At 35.1% G+C, this 22,326-nt stretch overlaps 1 protein-coding gene across 6 annotated transcripts in view; it reads right to left on the bottom strand.

Moving 5' to 3' along the window:
• PCDH7 (protocadherin 7) overlaps nucleotides 1–22,326 on the bottom strand; it is a 416,850-nt gene that overhangs the window by 343,419 nt on the left and 51,105 nt on the right. The window contains exon 2 of one of the 6 annotated variants that reach the window (XM_055326226.1): nucleotides 7,516–9,357. The exons of the other annotated variants lie outside the window; for them this stretch is intronic. Within the exon in view, the coding sequence (XP_055182201.1) occupies nucleotides 9,316–9,357 (42 nt within the window). The 3' untranslated portion in view covers nucleotides 7,516–9,315. Of the gene's footprint in view, nucleotides 1–7,515; nucleotides 9,358–22,326 lie in introns of those variants that run through there. 6 annotated transcript variants of the gene reach the window in all.

The following is a 22,326-nucleotide window of genomic DNA, read 5'->3' as shown; positions in this document are numbered from 1 at the left end:
TGCAGGAAAATATTTGAGGAAAACTGAAATAAAGCATTCCCAAACCTCACAGTCAAACAAACCGAATGGCAACACAACTGACGTGGCAATAACCTAAAAGAGCGTATCACTGTGCTAAAGGTGCTTCCCAATGCAGCCTGACACCGTGGATTAGTGGAATTCCAAACATTCAAAGACAGTGGACGTGGAGGTGGGATTATGAGTTTACCTAAAGACTCCACTGCAATTTACTAGAAAATAAATAAACCTATTTCATACTTCCCAGTGTTTGTTTTAAATAATCCTCTCTAAATCCAAAGAGATACGTAAAGAACAGCTCAGAGTATTCATTGATAATAGATCCTATTTTAAATTATATTTATATTCTCATATGTTATAAACTGTCTGCATTTTCTAAATAACTCCCAAAAACATCTTTTCAAAGCCACGCTAAACAGAAAGCTTGTTCATAAAAGTTGTAAAGTCTCTACCAACAAATAGTCCTAAAATCACGTCTAGATTCCTGCAACGTTTTAAGGAAATCAGGGTTTAAAATCAGACACATCTGCAATTTGGCTCCTTAGTCTAACTTGTGACTAGTATAAGACATCTGGAAAAACCTATTTGTCTGTTTTTAATAGCAGATAACTCTTAAAGACAGCCACGATGTGGCAGGCACCATCCTGTATTGCATTAAGACCACTTCTAGGATCTTTTCACTGGTGAAAAGCTATGTGAGCTGTGTCTCATTTCTGAACCTTTCTTTAATAGTACTGTAATTTACACTGGCTCACTTTATGCCAGGTAGTTGCAGCAAATGGTATACATTTTTTAAATAAATGGTATATCTTATTATATGACATATAACTTCCATAGCATATTAATGCATCCTCATTGCCCAATAATGCTATGAGACTATTATCTTCATTTAAATGCAGGAAAGATTAAGTAAGTTATTCAAAGTCTCAAAGACTAGTACATAATTGGTGCCCTTTTAATTTATAAATGATATATACCTTTAAATTGTGTATTTTCATAGGAAATCCAAGAAGGGACAAAATGGAACAAATCAAATTCTTAATAAATACATACAAACTAAAAGATCACTCAGATCAGATTATTCCCAGGTAACTATCAGAGCAAAAATTAAATTGTAATATTCTGATCACCTGAAGACATACTACTACTACTACAAAAAAAAAAAAAGAAATAGAAAAGTTTAGGAACATCTTAGGAACACGATTGCTGAATTATTTTGCACCACAACTACAAATTTGTCCTTATTTTAGAAAGTAGAAGCTACCAGTGATTTTATATTATCAATTAAAACTCCATAATTTATATATGCTTTCTATTCCATTTGCCAACAATTTCTACTAAATGAAAAAGGAGCAATTTGAATTGATGTGTTAGACGAGAGAATGAGTCAGGGTTTCGAAAAAAAAATAAAGCTTAAACAGCTTTCTCTTTATAAGGTTTTGCATAACAGAGACTTTAGACTTCCATAAATACTCAGTTCTGTGTACAATAAAATATTTGTGAGCAACATAATAACCAGCAATGTTCCAAATGGCATCCATACATTAACTGCCAAAAGAGGCTACGGAACAATTTTTGAAAGGGAAAAAAGAGCCCTCTGGACCTAGTGTAGTACGCAAGCTCAAAGGAAACGAATAGCCTAATTATATAGCCATGAAAGAAGCCAACAGATTTCAGTGATTGGGAAAGAGAGCTTGACAAAATCTAGGGATATTAGTCAGATCCTTAAATTATTTTATTTCTCTGTATATTCTGAATTGTCAGCAGTATAAAAGCACCTCCAGAAGGTTTGTTGTGCTTTCTAGCCCCATATTCATAACAACTGTGCCCATTCTTCATGGTGTTGTTAAAAGGCAGAACCAATCTGCTGCCGGATGACTGTCTTTGGCCCTGCAGAAACTTTCATTTTATGTGATAAAGACAAACACACACAATCTGAATATGTTCTCACTGGGGAGGGAAGAAAGGATGAGAGACCCCTTTCATGTCATGCACTTGATAAATTATTTCTAAGATGCATATTTTTTTTTTCTGCTCGGGCCTATCCAAAGGCAGAGTTCCATTGTGGCTTTCCAAAATGCAATCCTTTGTAAGTAATTTCAATGGCCCTTAATAGAATCCTCTGAATCACATTATATATTCAAAAATATGATCACCCTAATACATATCTTTTATGTTTGCTCTCAAAATTGTGAGAGGTACTTCTGTTTTATTCAAGTGAAGCCTTTAGGCAGTTATTTGTGGTCACTTGCTGCTTCAAATGTAGTTCATTTAATGCTATTGCACATTTAGTTACTTGATATGCTTTTAATTCATGTATTTCATACCATTGAAATGCGTTAAAAAATATGTTCTGAGTAGAGGGGAAAAAAGCATATGCATATTCTTTTATTTTAAAATGAGGAATTTTTTTAAGCATTAAAAAAATACCCCTATTGTGGGGCTCCAAGTCAAGACTCCAAGATCAAGAGTTGCATGCTTTACAGACTGACCCAGCCAGGCATCCCTAAATGAAGAATTATTTTTAATTCTGGTGCCATGTGAGATAGCCATCAACAATTCTGAAGCTTTCTTCTTTCCTTCATTGTCTCCATTAGACCCACGGGGAGTACAATGGCTTAGGTCACAACATGAAACATCATGCTAATTAAACTAATTAATTGGTATAAGCAATATATCACATGAAATAGATTGCTGTATTACACCGTTTTAACTTTTGTGCCATTTCAACTTGGTAACCACTAATTTAGCATCCTTTAATCATGTTCTTTAATCCAAATGTTAATCTCAGATGACAAGAGCACGTGATTATTAGGGAGGTCTTGGTACAAGATATGTGTTGCATTTCTTCCTGGTATTGAAAATGGTTTCTTGAAAGGTAAAAAGATCTTATGTTTATAGATCCTTGATATGCATTTGAATATAACCTCTCTTAAAGTAGGACTAATTGAAAAAAATTTAAAAAAAAAGTAGGACTAATTGGAAGTCATCCTCATAAACATTTTCACAAACTTCTCCATGTGACTAGTAAGGCATTTATGTGACGAGCCATTATAGAATTTTGATTAAAAAGGCTCATGGGAAAAATTGTTTCCTTAACGCTATTGGTGTCTTTCTTAACACGGATTTTTTGTTTTTCAGTTACATGACTTTAACAATCAAGTTTCAATTTGGGATTCAAGACAGGGCAGATTTTTACGTACTAAATATGCAGGGACTTTAAAAAGTCAACCAGCATAAAGTTAAAATGCACTATATCCGCTTGAAATGTATTATCAGGAGGCAGCCAGTTTCTGATCTTTCTAGAATGCATATACGAAATATCTGCTACTTTCATGAGCCTGACACATAAGAGGGGAAAAAAGAATCCTTCCAGACCCGCCTTTTAACAGCTAGACACAGAGAGAGGAAGAAAGATGAGAGACCTGGGTCCCCCTCATGAGCTACTGAGACAGCAGAATTTCCACTGACACTGTTGGGCAGTAGCAATTAGAAAACAGGCTGAGCTGGACCTGCTCTCAAAACTCCAGTCTCTTAAAACAGGACATGTTCATTTCCCACCTAACATCTAGGGATACAATCCAGGAAGGTATTTATTTTTAATTACATTAATCTTAACTCCTCTTTACAAATGCACAAAAAGAAGCATGAGGTAGGTTACTATGGCGGTATTAACATCCATAAAACTATAGAGTCGCCCGCCCTTTCATGGAAAAGGTAAAATCATTGAAGTATATACCCTAAGAAAAATCTGTAGTTGGCTTTGTTTCTTTTCAGATGCTCAGTTCCTAAGTTGTGAAATAAAAATACAACTTCCTCATGTTTTCACAAGCAACGCTGTGTGTGCCCAAGAACACAGAGCTGTTTCTGAGGTCTAGATTTTTCCTGTCACAATTGGTATTCGATGCATTTTATCCAAAATGCAGTTTCAGATGGGCAAAACAGCATTTTCAATGATAGTTTATTTGTTTTATCCTCTCCAGCATGCTTAGTTAGCCAATTACAATGTTTAAAATGAAAGCCACTGACTTTCCAAGTGTTAAATATTATCCAGTTCAACGTAGCCAGTGTTTATTTGGTTTATATTCCACACATTCGAATCCCATCTTTATTATTTATTACAAAGCACATTTTCTGCTTAATAGAGGACTTTGAAAATAAAACTCTCATCATATTTAATAGATACTTATTAAACATTTGCAAAGAATAACAGCCACTTATTTATGGATTGGGTATCAAATCAACATCATCCTTAGTTCTTAGGATAATCTGACAAATACTTTATCATTCTTAAGTTTCATAATTTTTAAGCTACTAAGAATTGGGGAAAATTATACTCCCTTATGATTATAGATAAAGTGATCCTTCAAAAACTGTTCTTTGACCTTTTAGCAACTTTCATCATTGGATTGTGACAGGTTTGATTTCAGTTTTCACAGCTTCCTTTCACTTGTCTATGCTTGAAAAAAAAAAATTACAGCTCAGAGAGCTCTAAGATTTGAATTGTAGCAGACCAGTAACTGATGAATGCCCCTGGAGAACCCATAGCTGCACAATTTTGCTGAGCTTCACGCCATAGTATATGAAGTATGTCGAGGGCTTGGCGCTGCTTTTCTGCGAGGTGCCTTTTCTTTCATTAGTGACAGTGATATTCAGTTTATTTTAGCCCCTGAACATCTCAGTCAGGAACAACTACAGTCTATTCGTATGTTAATTATAGGACAACAACAAGGAAATTAACAATTGCCAGCATTTATTGAGTTCTTGTCATGCCATAGTCACATCACCTGGCTAATTCTCATTTAATAATCACAATCAATGTATGATGTAGATACTGTTATTACCTTTATATTACATCTGAAGAAATGGAGGCAGAGTGGAGTAATTTGTTCAAAGGCCACTCAGTTGGTAAAGTGTCTGAATCATGGTTCAAACCCAGGCAACCTGGATTGCAGACACTGCACTCTTAGCCACTATCATAGTCCTTCACGTAGCACATGGCATTGTAATAATTAGCCTGTGTGGCTGGAATTCCCATTAGACCGTGAGCTCCTCTTGTCCAAAGAATGCAGTTGTTATTGGCCTCAGTCCACGGCAGGCTTCCTTTTCAAATAATGTTTGATGCAAATAGGTAGTAACATATTTTAAGCCTGTAAAGCAAGTGAGTTAGAAAAGAATTTCTTCTTCCCTGAAACCAGTATTTGAAACCAACGTTCTATCACAGATTCCATCCGTATCCAGTACTTCTATGTGCTAGAACTTCGGAATGCCTTTCACATCCAAGCCATGCCTGTTGAATCTGCCTCACTCACATTAACAGGTGCGTGATCTAAAGAACCAAAAAATCCACCTCTGTACCGTGAAATAATTCCAGAACCTAACTTGTACCCCCATCTTTTACAGCGTCTGGCCAGAAAGCTCCGTGATGCACCTGCCAAGTGGAGCCTCTGCAACCAGAGTGGCAGGCCTGGGAGCCCAGTTCTACCTCCTGCTGGTTCTGTATCTTTGCAAATCTACCCAAACTCCCTGTGCCTAATTTCCCTCATCTGTAAAATGGATGGTATGACAATAATGATACCTGCTTCATGAGGCTGATATGAATATTAAGTAGAGCAATTAATATATTATCTGCATAGAGTCAACACTTGGTAACATAAATCGAGTGAAACAGGTGAAGGGAATTAAGAGTTCACTTATCTTGATGAGCACCGACTAATATATGGAACTGTCGAAGCGCTATTTTGAACACTTGAAACAAATATAACTGTTTTTTTTTAACTCCATTGGAATGAAAACCAAACATTAAAAAATAATTGACTACATCATCAAAGCAATATTAACATCGGTTCAACCAATTAATATTTATCAAAACCAGGAAGTGGAATAGTAGCATACAAAAAATAATAACCAGAACAAAACAAAAAGCCAGTCTTTTAATCCTCAATAATATTTTTGAAAGCTTTTGTTGTTATGTTTCAGTGAAATTTTTATTTATGTGAGTCCAATCTGATGATGGATTCTGAACATAACTTTCAGATGACAGTCATTCACAGTTGCTCCACGCGTCTCTTGAGAACCACTTTCTTTCTTTATGCCTTTTTTTGTCTCTTTGATGGGAACAGTCAAAGGCAAGAGTAAACGTTTTATTTAAAGAGAGTGGGTCATGGGAGATGCTTGGTAGGTAGTCTCCCATCTAAATTTCTAATCTCGTATAACAAAGAATAAACTGGCAAAGTTAAATTTTATTACCTAAATCTGTTCCAAAAAGACCAGAAGTTTCATCAAAATGAAAAAAAAAAAATGTTCAGTGTGACCAGTTCTTTACATAAGGATTCCTGAAGTTCATCCATGCCCCCTTTGTGATTTTGAAAGTGACACCATCTTGCAAGTATGGATGTGCCCTCCTCCCCAAAACTGACATAGTGTATATGCTCTCATTTTGCTTCATACTGTTCCTCTGACCTTTCCCAGTTGGAGTAGCAGTGGGAAACTGAAATAAAAGCACTGTTTTTCTGCGTGAGGCACTTTGTGACTAAACATTAATCCCGAAATTATAACAGTTGCAAGACTCCTCTGCCTGTTGCTTCCCCCAAGCAGAGGACTATAGGATGAAAGGGCCCACAGCAGTAAATATCAGGGGCTAGGGTTTCCTTCTCTCCTGAACCCAACCAGGCAGATCCAAGTCCAGAATGCCTTTGAAGTCAAAGAGAGCTTCATGTGCTGATCAATCCTTGGGGGGTAAAGAGCAAGAAAAACTGGTTCTGGCACTTTAACAATCTGCCAGGGAAGGCATTCAACTCAGTGCAGAACAAAAAAGGATTTTCTCTGTTACAAATTGAGTGATTTTGTACTTGGGTGCCTCTTGGTTCAATTAGCTTAGAGATACCTATTGATCCCAGTACATGATTATTTATACTTCAGTACATATTTCCATTAAGTCAAACTAAGGATGAACAGTAACAACTGTAAATTAGTATCCTCCCTTGCTCTAAAGGCACACGTTCAGCTTTAGGTCACTTGGAGTGGAAAACAGCATGCCATTCCCTTAATACTAATGATCACTATTGAGTATTAATATGATCCGTATTAAGTGTCGCCCTGTAATGTTTCCAAGCTATCAAAACCTTAGGGGTTTAGAATGAAAATGATCTAAAAATTGACAGCACAATCCAAATCTATCCTTTATAGATAAGAAATCCGAGCAACCAAAAAATAAAATGAAATAAAAATTAAAAAATAAACAAAAATTCTTCATCAGATCTGGCTGTTTAGTGGTAGAGCAAAATTTGACATCAAAACTCCTGAGTCAGTCAATTCAGGGTACTTTTCTTCTCACACCCTTGAAATCATCTCTGTCAAACCTTTTAATCTAAAGTGGCTAAACTCTTCACTCTCAAATTGTGAAGATGAGGCGACTATATGCCAAAACCCAGCAACATGAGCCTATTTTATGTCACACTATGTTTTAAGAGAGTATTAAAACAGGAAATATAGTCATCTTATAAAGCAGGATTTTTTTTATTATTTTGGTCACAGAAAAATATTCAATACCATAGAATTATACAGTTTATAGACTTATAATTTATTATAATAGCATAAATAAAGACAAAAATCCCTGTAACAGTATAGATAGGGTATCAACTTTAGGTGATTGTCACATAGAAAGAAGAGGTAAAAATTTCTACTATAAAGTTAATCAGCAAGATAAAGAAAACTGAATACAAATACCGGGGAACAATAGTTCCAAAATTATTATGGCACATGGTGACTACAAAAAAATATGTAAATCTGTTTTAAATATTTACTGTCTTACCTATGTTAATATATGATTACCTGTTATTAATTTAGGTTGAGGAAAAGTGAAAAAAACTATAACCTATAGGTAGGTTAAAAAGAGTTAAAAAACAAATATTTCCCAAATCTCTTCTGTAAGAGCATCCATGATGCACATCCACTGTCACTGAGGGACGTAGCCCGAAGGACTATCACGGACTTTCCAACTGTCTTCAAACTGATTTCACAGGAGCCTACTCTCATTATTTTCAGACATTGGAACTGTATTAATTTAAATGGCTCGGTGATCATAAATATTATACTTAATTGGAGAGCCTTTGCAGTAGCCATTCTAGGTCAGAATGGCTTCGTTTGTGAATAACTATCTTTAATAATGACACCACATATGAAATGGCTTAAGACAGTTTACTCTACCTCTTTACATTCTAGGTAACAAACCAAAGTGCAAATGTCAACCGTTAAATTTTACCTCCTTCCACTTACATATGCATACACACAAATGCATCCACATACATTCACACTCATACAAAAATTTGACTTTATACAGTATCTTCAGTTGAGCAAGTAGCTACAATGCAAAGAGGTACTTCCTGCATGCAATTCATCCTTAACAAAACACAAAAGCCCTTCCCTGCATACGTGAATGCATAGGACCGCAGATTTTAAAGGCCAGTTTCCTATTGATATCATGGCCATACATTCCTTGAACATGTACGTGGTTCACCCTAAATTCAAGCAGAAATTGTGTAAAATGTCTGTGAGATATATTGTGATCTATCCTCTGCATTTACACCATAATAAATTATATTTCAGCAAGTATCAGAACGGCCTAAATTTTATCTTCTTTCCTGTCCACTAGTTTCTACTTTCCCTGACTGGCAGTAGTATTTTTCCTTAACGCCTTATTAAATAGCATTGAACAGTCTGATTTTCCCGGAATTCAGTCCTGAGGTATACATTTCCACTTTCTTTGTTGATCTAGCACAGGCTCAGGTGATTTCTACATAATGCATCCAATTAGTTCAAGCAAGGCAAATGAAATCACGTCTATACTAATCTCCACATTATTAACTATAAACAGTAACAGGATACGTCTCCACTCTTAGCTTGAGTCCATTCAAGTGCAAACTGAAGGAAGAGGATTTCCTGTTCTTCTTTTCACACTCCTGAGTATGATGATATTTGATTCTGCTTCTCCACAGTAATTGATAAGATTGCAAAACCTCTCTCACATCCCTCCTTTATTCCATATTGAGAGCTTGATTTTTTTTTTCAGTTTGTTTGCCAAGTATAGTTTGATTCCTTTGTGCAGAGATTTTATTTTAAGTCCATTTTTGTTTCCTTCAAAATCAGAGCTTCATTTTAATCAGATAGTGGTCCTGCCCCTTGGGAATCGATTTGTTTTTACACAAGACAATTCAGGTCTATTAGGATCCAACACACTGAGTTGGAACATTACATGTATTTCACTTACGAGCATATACATTCATTTTACACGATTCCTCAATGTGGCCAGGGGGGGTTCGTGGTCTGCACTGTATCCACCTATAAAAAATACAAAAATATATGTCTGCTTTACAGGGATGTGAGTAGGGTTTTGCGAGCCTAGTTCCAAAGCTCGGGTGCACATCTTGGCTGACAGTATTCACTCCTTCTTTAAGATGTATCTGCAATGGCCATCACCTCTGAGAAGTCATAGAGACAGAACAGTTCCCTAGAATTAACCACCCTGGGGCATCTAAATCAACACTGCTGGCTAATCTCAGGGATGCTATCTCTGACAAGAGATATTTGCATGGTAAAAGAAACATTGAATTAATTGTGTTTTCAGGTTTTCAAGCCTTTCAAGGCTATGAAAATGTCACCAGAAAAGGGGTGGAGGGCTAGTGAGGGTTGCTGGCTTTGTTTACACTACAAATACAAAGAAAAATGAAATGGTAATATTGTTGTCGCAGCTTTTACAATTTGCAAGTCCTTAAGATCTCTGGGATGTGCTCTTGATCGGAGTGTTCACACTCTTCAAAGCAGCTCTCTTGTCTCCAAACACAATCTTTAGATAGCTCAGGGTCTCTTTACAGAGATCTGAGCAATTTGCATGCTATCAACAAATGGTCTGCTGATATCCGGGCAAGGATGGGTTAGTCTCCCCTTCAAAGTCTTGACCCTAAAAGGACAATGTTTTCCAACTTTGTATCTAGCTGCACAAATAAAAGTGATGGCAACATTCTTCCAAAATATTTTGGTGCTTATGTGAGTTTTAAATAGTGTTAAATATTTCTCTGAATTTGACCATTAGGCTGATTTCTGCTCTCAGCTCCAAAAGGTACACAGAGTATTGTCTTCTAGTTTGATGGTACATTTCATGTTAGTAAAATCTCTATTAAGTTTGAATATTGCCAAAATAGATAATAAATCACTTCCATAGAATAAAAATGCTACTGTCCACTACTAAAAGTATATACCTTTAAGAATTAAAATCAGTAAAGAGAAATATTCCACCTAATTTCCAATGTAATAATGCATCAGGACACAAGAATCAAAGTTAGAAAAGAAGTAAATGATCTATTTCAATAATAATGGACCAATTCACTTTAAAAAAAATGGTGTAAAAAAAAAAAAGCCAAACAAGTGATGTCTAATCTTGAAATAAATTGTTCAGATTCAAGAGCAGAAAATATTTAAACATTGCTCTAATTGCAGATTATTAATATTAGCTGTATAAATTTAGGCAGCTTTAAAATGTGTTCATTTTTAAAATTAATTTTTATCTTTTCCTAGAAATGAATTTTTTTTTTCTTTGTGTAGCAGCTCTAAAAGCTAACATCACTTGGGATGCTCTGGCCAACTACACAAGCAGCACATGTTTACCAAGGCACACTGATAAGTGAATCTTCATAATTTAAGTTATAAGTTTAAGATAAACAGTTTCTCTTATTTTACACAAGTGATATGATTGCATGTTTCATTTCAGAACTGCCTATAAAAAGTGAAAGTTTAATATCTGAAAGTTTCAGATATTGTTTTTTATTCCCAAACCAACCACAATGATGTAGCCATAATGCATGCCAAGACTACATTAGACCTTCCTGTGATCTTCCTGTGATGTACTTTTACTGTTTGTGATGTTTTGGGATAGCATTTATCAAATATTTCACTACTTTCATGAAGTCCCTCATTTAATTCTCACATCCTATTCAAGGCTACGATGTGCTCCCTGAAGGCAAATGTCATGTCCATTCTGTTTATCGCTACATTCTCAGTGTTGGCACATGGTTGGCCCTCAGTGAAAATTGATTTAATGAATGAATGCATGTTTGAGAATAGCTAATTAAGGAAATCATACTGTCACATCATAGTATCGCATTATCTAATTTTAATATTTTGAAGTCATGTGGTTATCATTGACTTTCTATTATTTGTCATATGATTATGGAACAGATATTTCTTGAATTGCAGCCAATGCTCTTTATTTTACTAGCATATTAATTTTCCCATTTTTTCTTCTATAATTCTGTCTTAAACTGTTTTCCACCTAAAATTTCTAAAATTTCACGACCTCCTCATCCTTTCCCATATTCTTTTCTTTTCTCCAAGGAAATATACTACATAAAATTGCTTACAAGGTTTTTAATAAGTAAATACACAGGTAAAACAATTAAGACAGACACTGGAAATCAGAAGTATCAAAGTGTTTTGTTTTCTGTTTTCAAGACCTGACATACTTTTAACTTAAAAGCACACCCAAGAAATAGAATGCACTGAAGTAATAAAGTCACCAAAGAGCCATGCAGCCTAATGAAATTCTTATATTAATATGTCATTGAGGAATAATGTTTCATAAGTTTCATTTCATAAATTAACTATGTAGGGGCAGGTTTCGTGTTCTTGTCGTTTTAAGCTTTGATGCACTGAACAAATGCATCTGTGCACTAATATTCACCTGTCACTGAAGCCAAGAAAAATGGATTCTTTCCTTACCATTAAAGATTAATGTTTAAAAGCAAAGGTGCATACTTCAGATCACTTATTGAGTTCGTGGAGAACTACTTAAGAATCAGCATTCTGAAAACTGTCATTGGTGAGGGTCAGAGTAGAAATGGATGTTACCTGGATGTATTTGTTTTGATTTGAATCAGCTAATTAAAATGGCCCTGGAAGCGATTTTCAGATCCCTGCCACTGAGGAGAGAGGCTCCAGTAAATCCGACCAAACCAACCTTTCAGTCAGGTGCAATTCAGATGAGGTTGAATAGACATAGCCTTTGTCTCTGCTTCTCAACCTTGCTCCTCAATTTGTTCTATTACCCAGGCAACAAGTCTGCAAGTCTGTCTGTCTATCTCTCTCTCTCTCTCTCAAACACACACACACACACACACACACACACAGAGCAAGATGAAATCAAGTCATTCTGGAAAATGTTCTACAAGGCCATCCTTATATCTCGCTCAGTTTCCATTTCCTGACCAAAAAACACTGAAATAACCTGGGAATTTAATTAATGAAATTTATCGGTAAAAAGGCAACTTATCAAAGCTATGTTCTTCTTTTTCAGACTTCCCAACAAGGGGTGACTAGTGTGCTAGGAAAAGGAAACTGAATTATGCAGACAATAAGAATAAGGTTCAGATTTAGGTTCAAGAATACTCTCAACCCTCATATATAGGAACAGACAGACATGCCCTTATTATTAAAAAAATACAAAAAAAAAATAAAAATAAAAAAACAAAAAAACAAGCATTTCAAAACCATAAGGAAATACATATTTTGAAAGGAATATATGTCAGTTTTTCTATTTATTTTTATTAGACATACTTCAAAACTAAATCATGCACCTATGTAATTGGTGAGATTATGTACAAGTATCTGTTGCACTTGTTTGCATATAGTCGGCGATATGTAAAAGATGCTATGAATATTCATGATTTTCTCTTTCACTGCTGCTCAAATCTGGAGAAAAGAGAAAGGTATCATATGAAGAGCAGAGTCTATACCATGCCATAGAAAGCCGACTGATGGTAGTTTCTGTAACCCAGGAATAGGAAGTTGATACTCATATTTTAGAGCATCAATGTACATCATAGTAGCTGAATCGGGGCACAGCCACTTAACAGCACTGAAAGTTTATCTGTTACTTTTTAAAAATATTAGAAAATCATTTGATACAGAAAATGGGACATAACAGAAACATGGGTTTTGGTGAGTGTGGAGGACTATGAGAAGGAAAATTCTGGACAGTATTTTGCCTTTTACTTCCTTTTGATTTTTATAAGTGATATACCTAAACCATAAGTTATAATAATTATTAGTTACTGCAACACCCATAGGAACGTTTATTTCCAGATTGCACTTAACTAATTTTACTTCGCAAAGTACACGTGAAGTAGAAATTGTAATTTTGTACATAGGAGGGAATTGAAATTCAGAGAGCTTAATCTTCTTACAGAAAATCACACAGATAAGAATCAGGGCTCTAAACCAAGACTTTTGGTGCCTAATCAAATATTTTTTCCATATATTATGTTTTCTCATAATTATTTTTTATCCAACTTTGAATCTTTTAAAAATACGCAAGCTAAGTTACAACTGCAAATGTCTCCAGTTTCGCCATGGTGTAAGGAATAATAAGCAAACTTATGTAAGCTTCCTAAACTATGTTTTTATCATACTCAGGATTCTATCATAATTGTTTAAATTTATGAACACGCAAGAAACCACTTAAACATACGCAAAAGTTATCTAAATTGCCAAAAAAATTGAAAAAGACAAACAAGACAAATTCTATCCAACCAAAGGAAAGCCTATACCCATTTACATGTGAGAACACACACACACACACACACACACACACACACACATAGGCCATTCACTAGCCCTGTTTGAACAACATGCTTAAGAACAGAAGCCTCTTCTACTGTGAGTCCACCACTGAACTGGCCATGGAAGGAAAGGGGATAGATACTTTCGTATCAATTCTTCATCTACGCACTTTGCCCTGACTTCAGAAAATGGATGATTTGGCCTAACAAAAGAATGCCTTAGGTTGGACAGCCAAGAAATCAATATTTATTGACTGACTGCCTGTGAGAATCATGGAATCTCAGAGTTAGGAAGAATGCCAGGGGTTACAGAGCCCAATCATGTAAGAGGCAGTATGGAAGATGTGGAAAGAAATCCAAAGCAACAACTAGCACAGTCTTGATTCTGAGGCATTTTTTTTTTAATTGAAGAGACATACAAACACATACATCAAAAGATTACTAGCAGTGGGAGGAAGAGAGAAGAGCCAAGGAGGTAAAACTGTGAGAGCTCCGAAGAGTGAGAGGGGACAGTGGTGAGGGCAGTAGGCAGAGTGCTCACTGACTGACTGAACCTAAACTTGGCCTGTCAGGAAGGGTTAGCTTAATATCTACACAAGTGAGGGAAACTGGTCAAGAAGAGGTGGAGCTGTGAGGCAGATACCCGTGAAGTCAGGAGAGAGTGAACAGATTCCTCTGCCTCAACCCTGGAGATTTCCAGAATTCCACCCAACGCCATTGTAAGGTATTTTCTCTACTTTCTTTACTTAACTCAAGTCTTCATGTAATGAAGAACCAGTTTGGTAACTACAAAAACAAATGACAAAACTCTCTAACAACCTAAATTAGAAACACACAAACAACCTAAATTAGAAACACACAAACAAAAGCAAATCATAAGGAAGAGAAAATATATTTGCAGTGCTGTACGGCAAAAACATAAGTGGACTCACACAGTTTAAACCTATGCTGTTCAAGGGTCACCTGTATTAACATCGAAAAAAATAGAACATACACCTGTTTTATATATATATATATATATATATATATATATATATATATATATATACATTAATTGTCTTTTGGGGGTGGAGTTGATAACAGATTTCTACATTCTAAGATACACATTTCTCTACTTAAATTGTTATAACAACTGTGTATTACTTCAGTATTCAGAAAAAAAAAGTTAAAAAATAAAAATAAACAAAAAATAAGTAAGTAAATAGAAATTCAGATCCCTGCTGTGAGTTGTAAAGAGTCTTGGAGAGGAAAAGTAAATGTATATTGTCTGCAAAGATGTCTTCTTTATAAAAGCCTCCTGCTAGCATTTTAGAAATAGTTATGTCATCTGAGAAAAGGATGAAGACTATGCTTGACTTTACCCACTAAAGAAAAAGACAATTCGGGTAGTTTTTAAAAACTTTTATTTATCTATTTTAGGGAGTGACAGAGAGAGAGTGTGTAAGAGAGGGGAGGGGGGAGCAGGGGGGCAGGGACAGGGAGGGGGGAAATAATCTCAGGCAGACTCCCCACTGAGCACAGACCTCCCAATGTAGGACTCAATCTCATGACCCTGAGATAATAACCTGAGCCAAAACCAAGAGGTGGATGCTTAACCAACTGAGCCACGCAGGCGCCCCTAATGCAGTAAGTTTTACCAGAATAATTGTCTGACTGTAAATGCAAATTAACTGTATTAAAATATATATAATTTGCATATTCCAAACTTTAGATGAAAGGTCCATTCACAGAAGCAAATGTAAAAAGGAAATAAAATCCTAAGTTCATTGAAAAAAAAAAAAGAGACATACATAAACTAAGTTAACTGTCAAAAGCCAGAGTACGCCATTAAAACAACTATTTGTTAAAACTAATTATGTATTTGAGGATCCCTGCTCTAGAATAGCCTATTCTTAAATGTTAAATCCTGTGTGTCTTAATTTGTTATTTTATTTTTTCTTGTTTTTCTTTTAAATAAATATTTTAAAGAAACACGTTTCCTAAACCAGGGAGCAAGAGAGCTCAATACAAAAAAGACTACTAGAGAAGCAAAAACACTAAAATGGAACCCAGCTTCACAGTTCCAATTACATCTGGCCAAAATTGAGCATTAATGTATTTCCATTTTTAAAGCTCATAATAAAAATGTAAAATGTTGCAAACTTAAGCCATCATCATTATCCTCTTCAGACCATAATATTGGCCACCTCTGGAAACAAGAGCAGTACTGGCTAGTGTTCATGTGCCAAAGCAATAAGCTCCCTGGACAGGGACTAGATGTTAATGAGAAGATGAAGTGAATAGCAAACTCGGCTGTTCTTAAATGCTCCTGAAATTGCAATCGTGCGCCTGAAAAATTGAGAGCTGCTTGGGGAGCCTTAAACACCCACAGAAAGGAGCAGAAAGTAGTCAAAATGTTACCAGGTGATAGATAAACTCACTAAGAGTTTGATCCACTAACAAGGAAATGAAGTAAAATGTCCAAGGAGTTAATTGAGTCTCGAAAAAGTAAATGTGAGATCGGACAAAATTACAAAATCCAGCCATCCAGTTTCCTGCTTATGGAACCTACATTGAAAGCTTAAGAATTGGCCCAGTGATTATGTGGTCCTTTGGTTAATAATTGATGAATTTCTAAGTTGAATATAATTCTCTTTTAATATTATTTGTGGTTGAACAGGTTCAAAATTTTACGCTTTCTGGTAATTAGAAATTTCTAAAAATGTTTTCATAAATACTTTTGTAAATACTAAGTAGCACTGATTTAAAAATTGATATGAGCATATTAAAATGTTGACTTTTAGTACACAGAAAGACATTTCATTAATAGCTAATGTACACATATAATTGCAGAGAGAAAGAAGTCACCTGGAATCACCTTCTACCAACTGCCTTTTACCAATAATAATCCTGAGGCCCAGAAGGGTGACAAAACACATTCAGGATTATGCTGCAGGCCTAGGATTAAAACTAAATGCCCTCACTTCCAATTCAGCAATTTATTACCAATTAAATTATGAAAATGACAACTTAAAAAAAAAGATTTTGGAATGAGATTATTTAAAGATGCAGTATCTCTAATTCCACTACATTTCAGGTGTGAAATGCAAGGAAGATGTATAAATTGCATAGACATCCTTGTAATTCACACTACATTTGACATTAAGAATGGCAGTGGGTTCATCAAAAAGAACAAATGGCAATGCAGAGAAAGCCAGCAAAATACGTTAAATACCAAAACTAAATTCTTTGTAATAAAAACATATCTGCATGTGCTAAATTTGCAGAATCTCTTTTTATTTTTTAGACTCTCTTTTTATTTTGAAGAATTTGAAAATGCTTAAGAAATTAATAAAAAATTAAGCCAAACTTTTTTATGGTTTTATTTCAGATTTTGGGGGGTGTGGTCCCAATTCCCATTATACAGAACTTTTTTAATATGCCTTGTATGAAAAGGACAGTAAATCTTACCCTTTAAAATAGGTCACACGTCTTAAAGCACTTAATCAAAAAGCAATATGGTGTTTCCTAACTGAATAAAAAAAAAGATTATTTGCTTCTCTTTTGCTCCTTTGTCTTATAAGTGCAGTGTGATGTATTAGTTTAATTAAAGTCTACCAAATTATCATAAGGATTTTATGTGCTGCAAATAATTGGCTTTTTGTTCCCTGCTCACTTTTTGTTAATGGAAGCAGAACACTTTTTTTTTTTTTTTTATGATACTTAGTATAAGATACCAGAAAACTACAGAGAGTAAAGGCAAATGGGGTGCCTAATGAAGTGACCTTTGTCATCTTGGACATGAAATAAAATTAAGCCTGCACTAATGCAATGAAAATATGTCAATGTTTCCAAAGAGTTAAGAGGATAGGTAATATTATGGCACAGAGCCAAACCATACTAAGAATCCTACGATATATAAAAATGACAATCCCATTAATATGAAAAGCTGATAGGCCCTAAAATGAAGTAAAATGTATAAATAGATCATGTTATAAGTTTTTTTTTTAGTGTAAAGCATAATGAATCAATCTTTTTTATGGGACAGATTTAGGTGATAATCCAGATAAAGTATACTACTAAGTATCTCTTTGATAAGAGACAAATTAAGGACACAATGAACAGAGAATTAATAAATGTATCATATTCAATGGAAGTTGTTTCAGGAAGTAACAGATTAACATAACCCTTCTTCCAAAAGTGAGCTGGAACAAATAATAATTAAAATATGCATTCATTTACAAGACATAACCACCTCCAACATAGTATAACAAAAACAGAATAACCTGTGAACATGAAATCAATTAACTAATTTTAGAATCTAAAGATGGAAATTACCAGGATTTTCTTACAGTATAATTCCTAAAGTATATTATAGAATATGTATAGGACATAAGTGATAATGAGCAGTGCTTCTTTTGCTAAAAATAATTTAAAAATGTGATCACTATACTATCCTAGAATGAATATAATCTATATATTACAGACTTCTGGAAAATTGAACTTAAGTTACTGAATTGCATTGTTTTAAAAATTTCTGCTTCTATTCTTGGACTCATAACATTAAAAGTTTTTAATTACTAATAATAACTAACATTCTTTTGCATGTTTATGAGATCTCAGGCTAACTGACATGGTCCTAGGAAGTCGATACCATCATTAACCCCATTTAACAAGGAAGGGATTCAGGAACTGAGGTATTAACTTGTTCCAAATTACAGATCTAAAAAAATGGCAGCAAAAAAAAAAAAAAAAATGGCAGCATTGAAATTTTAAGCCAAGAAGTTTCAACCTGGTATCTTGCTCTTAACTAGACTGCACTCCATTGTCTCTCCAATTAGTGATGACATTGTTCTTAAAGCAGGCTTTGTCAAACTTGCTATACTTTTTCAAATACACCAAACAGCATTTTTTTTTAGGTAGAGAATATTGTCAAATTTTTACTATATCCATAAAAAGTTCAGCATCTAATCTTAGGTTTATTAAAACTCCCTCTCACTTGCTCTCTCTCTTAATCACTCACACACACACCACAACAAAATGATAATTAGATTATTACATTTCTGAAGAACCCCCAATATGTGTAATGCTATACTCAGTGTTGAGACTATGTTTTGCTCTCTTATTAAAGGCAGATCTTATGAAATCTCATTGATCGTCAAAGGTGCCAAACTGATCATTAGGCCGAGAAAATGATAGTCTTCCCAACCCATGATACATTTTTTTGAAGAGAATTCTCATTGGTTCCCTCTAAAGAAAGACTCCTAGGAAGTGCTTCCTCTGTGAGTGCACATGTATGTTGTGAACAGATACACTTGATTTACTCCATTTGTTTTAAGCCAAAGAGTGAAAGGGAATCTTTGACAAAACTGTCATCTTTAAAACACGGTGATATTTCATTTTCCCCTCTGCACTATTTAGATTGCCTGGAACTGAAATGCTTCCAGCAGCTCCTGTGTCCAATTTTTCAAAGCTGTCACTTCCTAGCAAATCTGCTTAAGCAAAATACTTATGTTGTTAGAAAACAGAACAAACATACATTATAAGATACATTCTATTCTTTTTTGCAGGTCAAAGTCTCATTCAAGAATGGGAACTTGGAAGAGCATGTGGAAATAAATTAAAAGATGACTATGATGGATTGGCTTAAGTCAATGAATCTGGTGCACTTCCGATTAGTTTCCAGAGATACACTTGGACTTAGCTCAGTAGAGTTTTCCACACAATAATCGTATAATCAAAATGTTATTTTCATTGCATTCACTAAAGGTCATTAAATCGAAAAAGAACAAATTCAGAGGAAAATGGGACATTGAAAGATGACCATGGATACTCTTCCTCAATTCATGTCTGTAGCAGCTATTATAATGTACTTGTCAACATTCTCTGTCCCAGGGGGTAACAGAAAATCGCCAAGCATTACACTTGGAGACCTCTAGCTTTTCTGAGTTGTGAGCATAATTCAGATCCTACAATATCTAAGTGAAAACACAGCATAGACAAAATGCAAAATAATGATTCCAAAAATGGTTTAAAAGACAAGAAAACTTCAGTTATTACTAAGCAACTTCCAATATGTGAGAAGAAACATGTGTTTAAAAGATTCAGTCATATTGACCTGAAATACGACTCAATATTCTTAACACAGAGTGTATTTTCTGGACGCACACATACATTTTCTCAGTTGTGTATATTTAGATATGTAGCATATATATTTATCACAGGTGAACCTTTTTCCATGTGTGTATGATTACACAATTCTGGCTTAAATTTCTCTCTCCAAGTTTATGCAGTAAAAATTACCTAAGACTTTCAATTCCTTCCATTACTTTAAAAAGCTAGTCATGTCTCAGCAAAAGCCAAGACTGCTTATGGTCTACAATCTGAAACCGGTTCTCTCTTGGCACTTTAACACTAGATCTGTCACCCTTTAACACCACAAAATCAATACCCTGGAATGTCATGGTTCTCTGATGGCCCACAAAGTCAAGGCATGATCAATTTCAACTTCCTTACTAGACAGAAATAGACTTAGACAAATAAAAAAAGATTTCATTCAAGTTAAATTCAATAAAACAAAGGAATAAAGGTAGAGAGAGGCAAAGTTGTTAGAATTCAGTCCAATGCATTTACACTGAAATCTAGATCCATTTGTAAATCCAACTAAACTTCACACTCAGTCAAAAGGTACGTACCAGAAATTAAAAATAAGCTTAGAAATTCCCCTAATCCCCAGATTAAGAAACACTATTAATTAATTTTACGTGCGTACGTGTGTCTATGTTTCCTTCATTGCGTTAGTTAATAACCAGCAGGGAAAGGATGGTTTCTGACTTCTTTATTGTGTATCCCTAGAAAATAGGATAACTGTTGGCTTCACAGCTCAGAATGAGCAGGAACCTTGTCTTTCTTGTTATAAACTATATATCATGTACCTAGAATGGACCATTTTTTAGGGCTTACATAGAGTAAGCCCTTAGTATGTATTTCATTAGCATATGAAAATCAATGAATGTGTTACATGTAATCTGGTACCTAAACTCTATTGAAGGCAAAGGCTTCTTCTTTCTTGTTCACAGCTGTATCGTGGCTTCCACGGTGCCTCACACATAGCAGGTACTCAATAAGCGTTTGTTTTGAATGGATAGAGAATGCCTCCTCTTTTACTAGTCACTTTCTAGTACTCTGTGGAATTGCAAGTATAGAATGATGATTTCGAAAGGGTTTTTTTTTTCTGTAATATATACTTTATATATCAGTGGTTTTATCTTGCTCCTAAATTCTGACATATATAAGCACAAAGACTTATTATTTTGTAAAGCTTAGAAGAGCCAGGCCTGAGTCAGGACACATGGAGTGTAGTTCAGGTTCACTAAGTTGCTACGGAACTTTGCCTCTCCAGACCTCTCTAGTCACATCTATAAAATGTAAAGGAGGGATATCGAGAGAACAGGATGGTCCTTGGGTACACTCTTGGGAATATGTATGTGAGATAGAGACTCAAAAGAAATCAATGAAAGTGGCTCTACAGGTCAGAGAAAAGCTAGAAAGCAATCTTATTAAAAAGAGTTAAAGGAAATTGGAGTTCTTCAACTGAACAAAGAAAACACTGAAAATGCCCAAGTGAAGCAAACTAGGGATGGGGTCTTACAGGCATGTGGTACCGAGACCTGAGTTACTATTTCCAGTCCCACTAATGCAGACAGTACAAGTTGGCTCACTCCCTTGTCTTCCTATGGTACTAAAAAGAGAAACACACTCCCATCCAGCTTTCCCTTAGAGGAAGCTGTGTGACAAAATTCTGACCAATTAAGATACAGAAAAAAAGTCCATATAAAGGAAATCTCTCAGGCGATCAAGGAAAGTTTCTCCTTTTCCTTATTGTACTTCCTCCTTCTCCCTGCCTGAAACAGGGACAGAGTGGCTAGAGAGGCAGCAACCAATTTGGGAATTCAGGAGGGAAAACCAAAACCCAAGGATAGTGGAACAGGAGGACAGCAGTATCATGACTGCTCAGTAGAACTTTCTGGCTGATGACTTCCTGAATCTTACTATAAGGGAAAAGTAAGCCCCTCATTTGATTATGCTGAATGTATTACTTGCAGCTGAGTGCATTATTAAATGATATATGTGCTTAAGAAAAAAAAAACAGAAGGATTAGAAAAGAAAAATAAGAAAAAAATTATGAAAAATATGATTGTAAGGCCCTTGATATTACTCTTAGATACCAAATACAAAGCTGTAGGTGACTTTGGTCTGATCAACTACCACGTTTCACAAAATTTTATATCACTGATGCTCTGCAGAAAGGAGGCAGCTTTTCAGTGTAAGAAGCTTTAAACCAAGAATCAGAAGATATGCATTTTAATTCTGGCTCTGTCACTTAATAACTCACTTAACTTTTAGCAAGAGTTCCTGCAATATGAAATGGAAGTCATAGCATTTAGTTGATAAGGAGATTGTTAGGATTAACAATACAAAGTGTGCAGAGACAACTAAGTGCTTTGCCAGTAGTCGTTTATATGAAATGACATAAGTAAAAATACTTAAGTCTGAAACACAGTAGATGCTTATATATTATTATTATCACTCTTGTTAGGATTTCACAGTGTCTGTGTATATTATCTTCTTTTCTAGAATATCTTGCCACAGAAGCAGACCCTCAGCATATCCCTTCTGCCTCATGTCTCTGGCTCATGGTCGATTGAAGTAAGAGTCA

The sequence above is a fragment of the Nyctereutes procyonoides genome, unplaced genomic scaffold, assembly GCF_905146905.1.
Source record: "Nyctereutes procyonoides isolate TBG_1078 unplaced genomic scaffold, NYPRO_anot_genome, whole genome shotgun sequence".
Lineage (NCBI taxonomy): Eukaryota > Metazoa > Chordata > Mammalia > Carnivora > Canidae > Nyctereutes > Nyctereutes procyonoides.
This window is presented reverse-complemented; position numbering and strand designations above follow the sequence as displayed.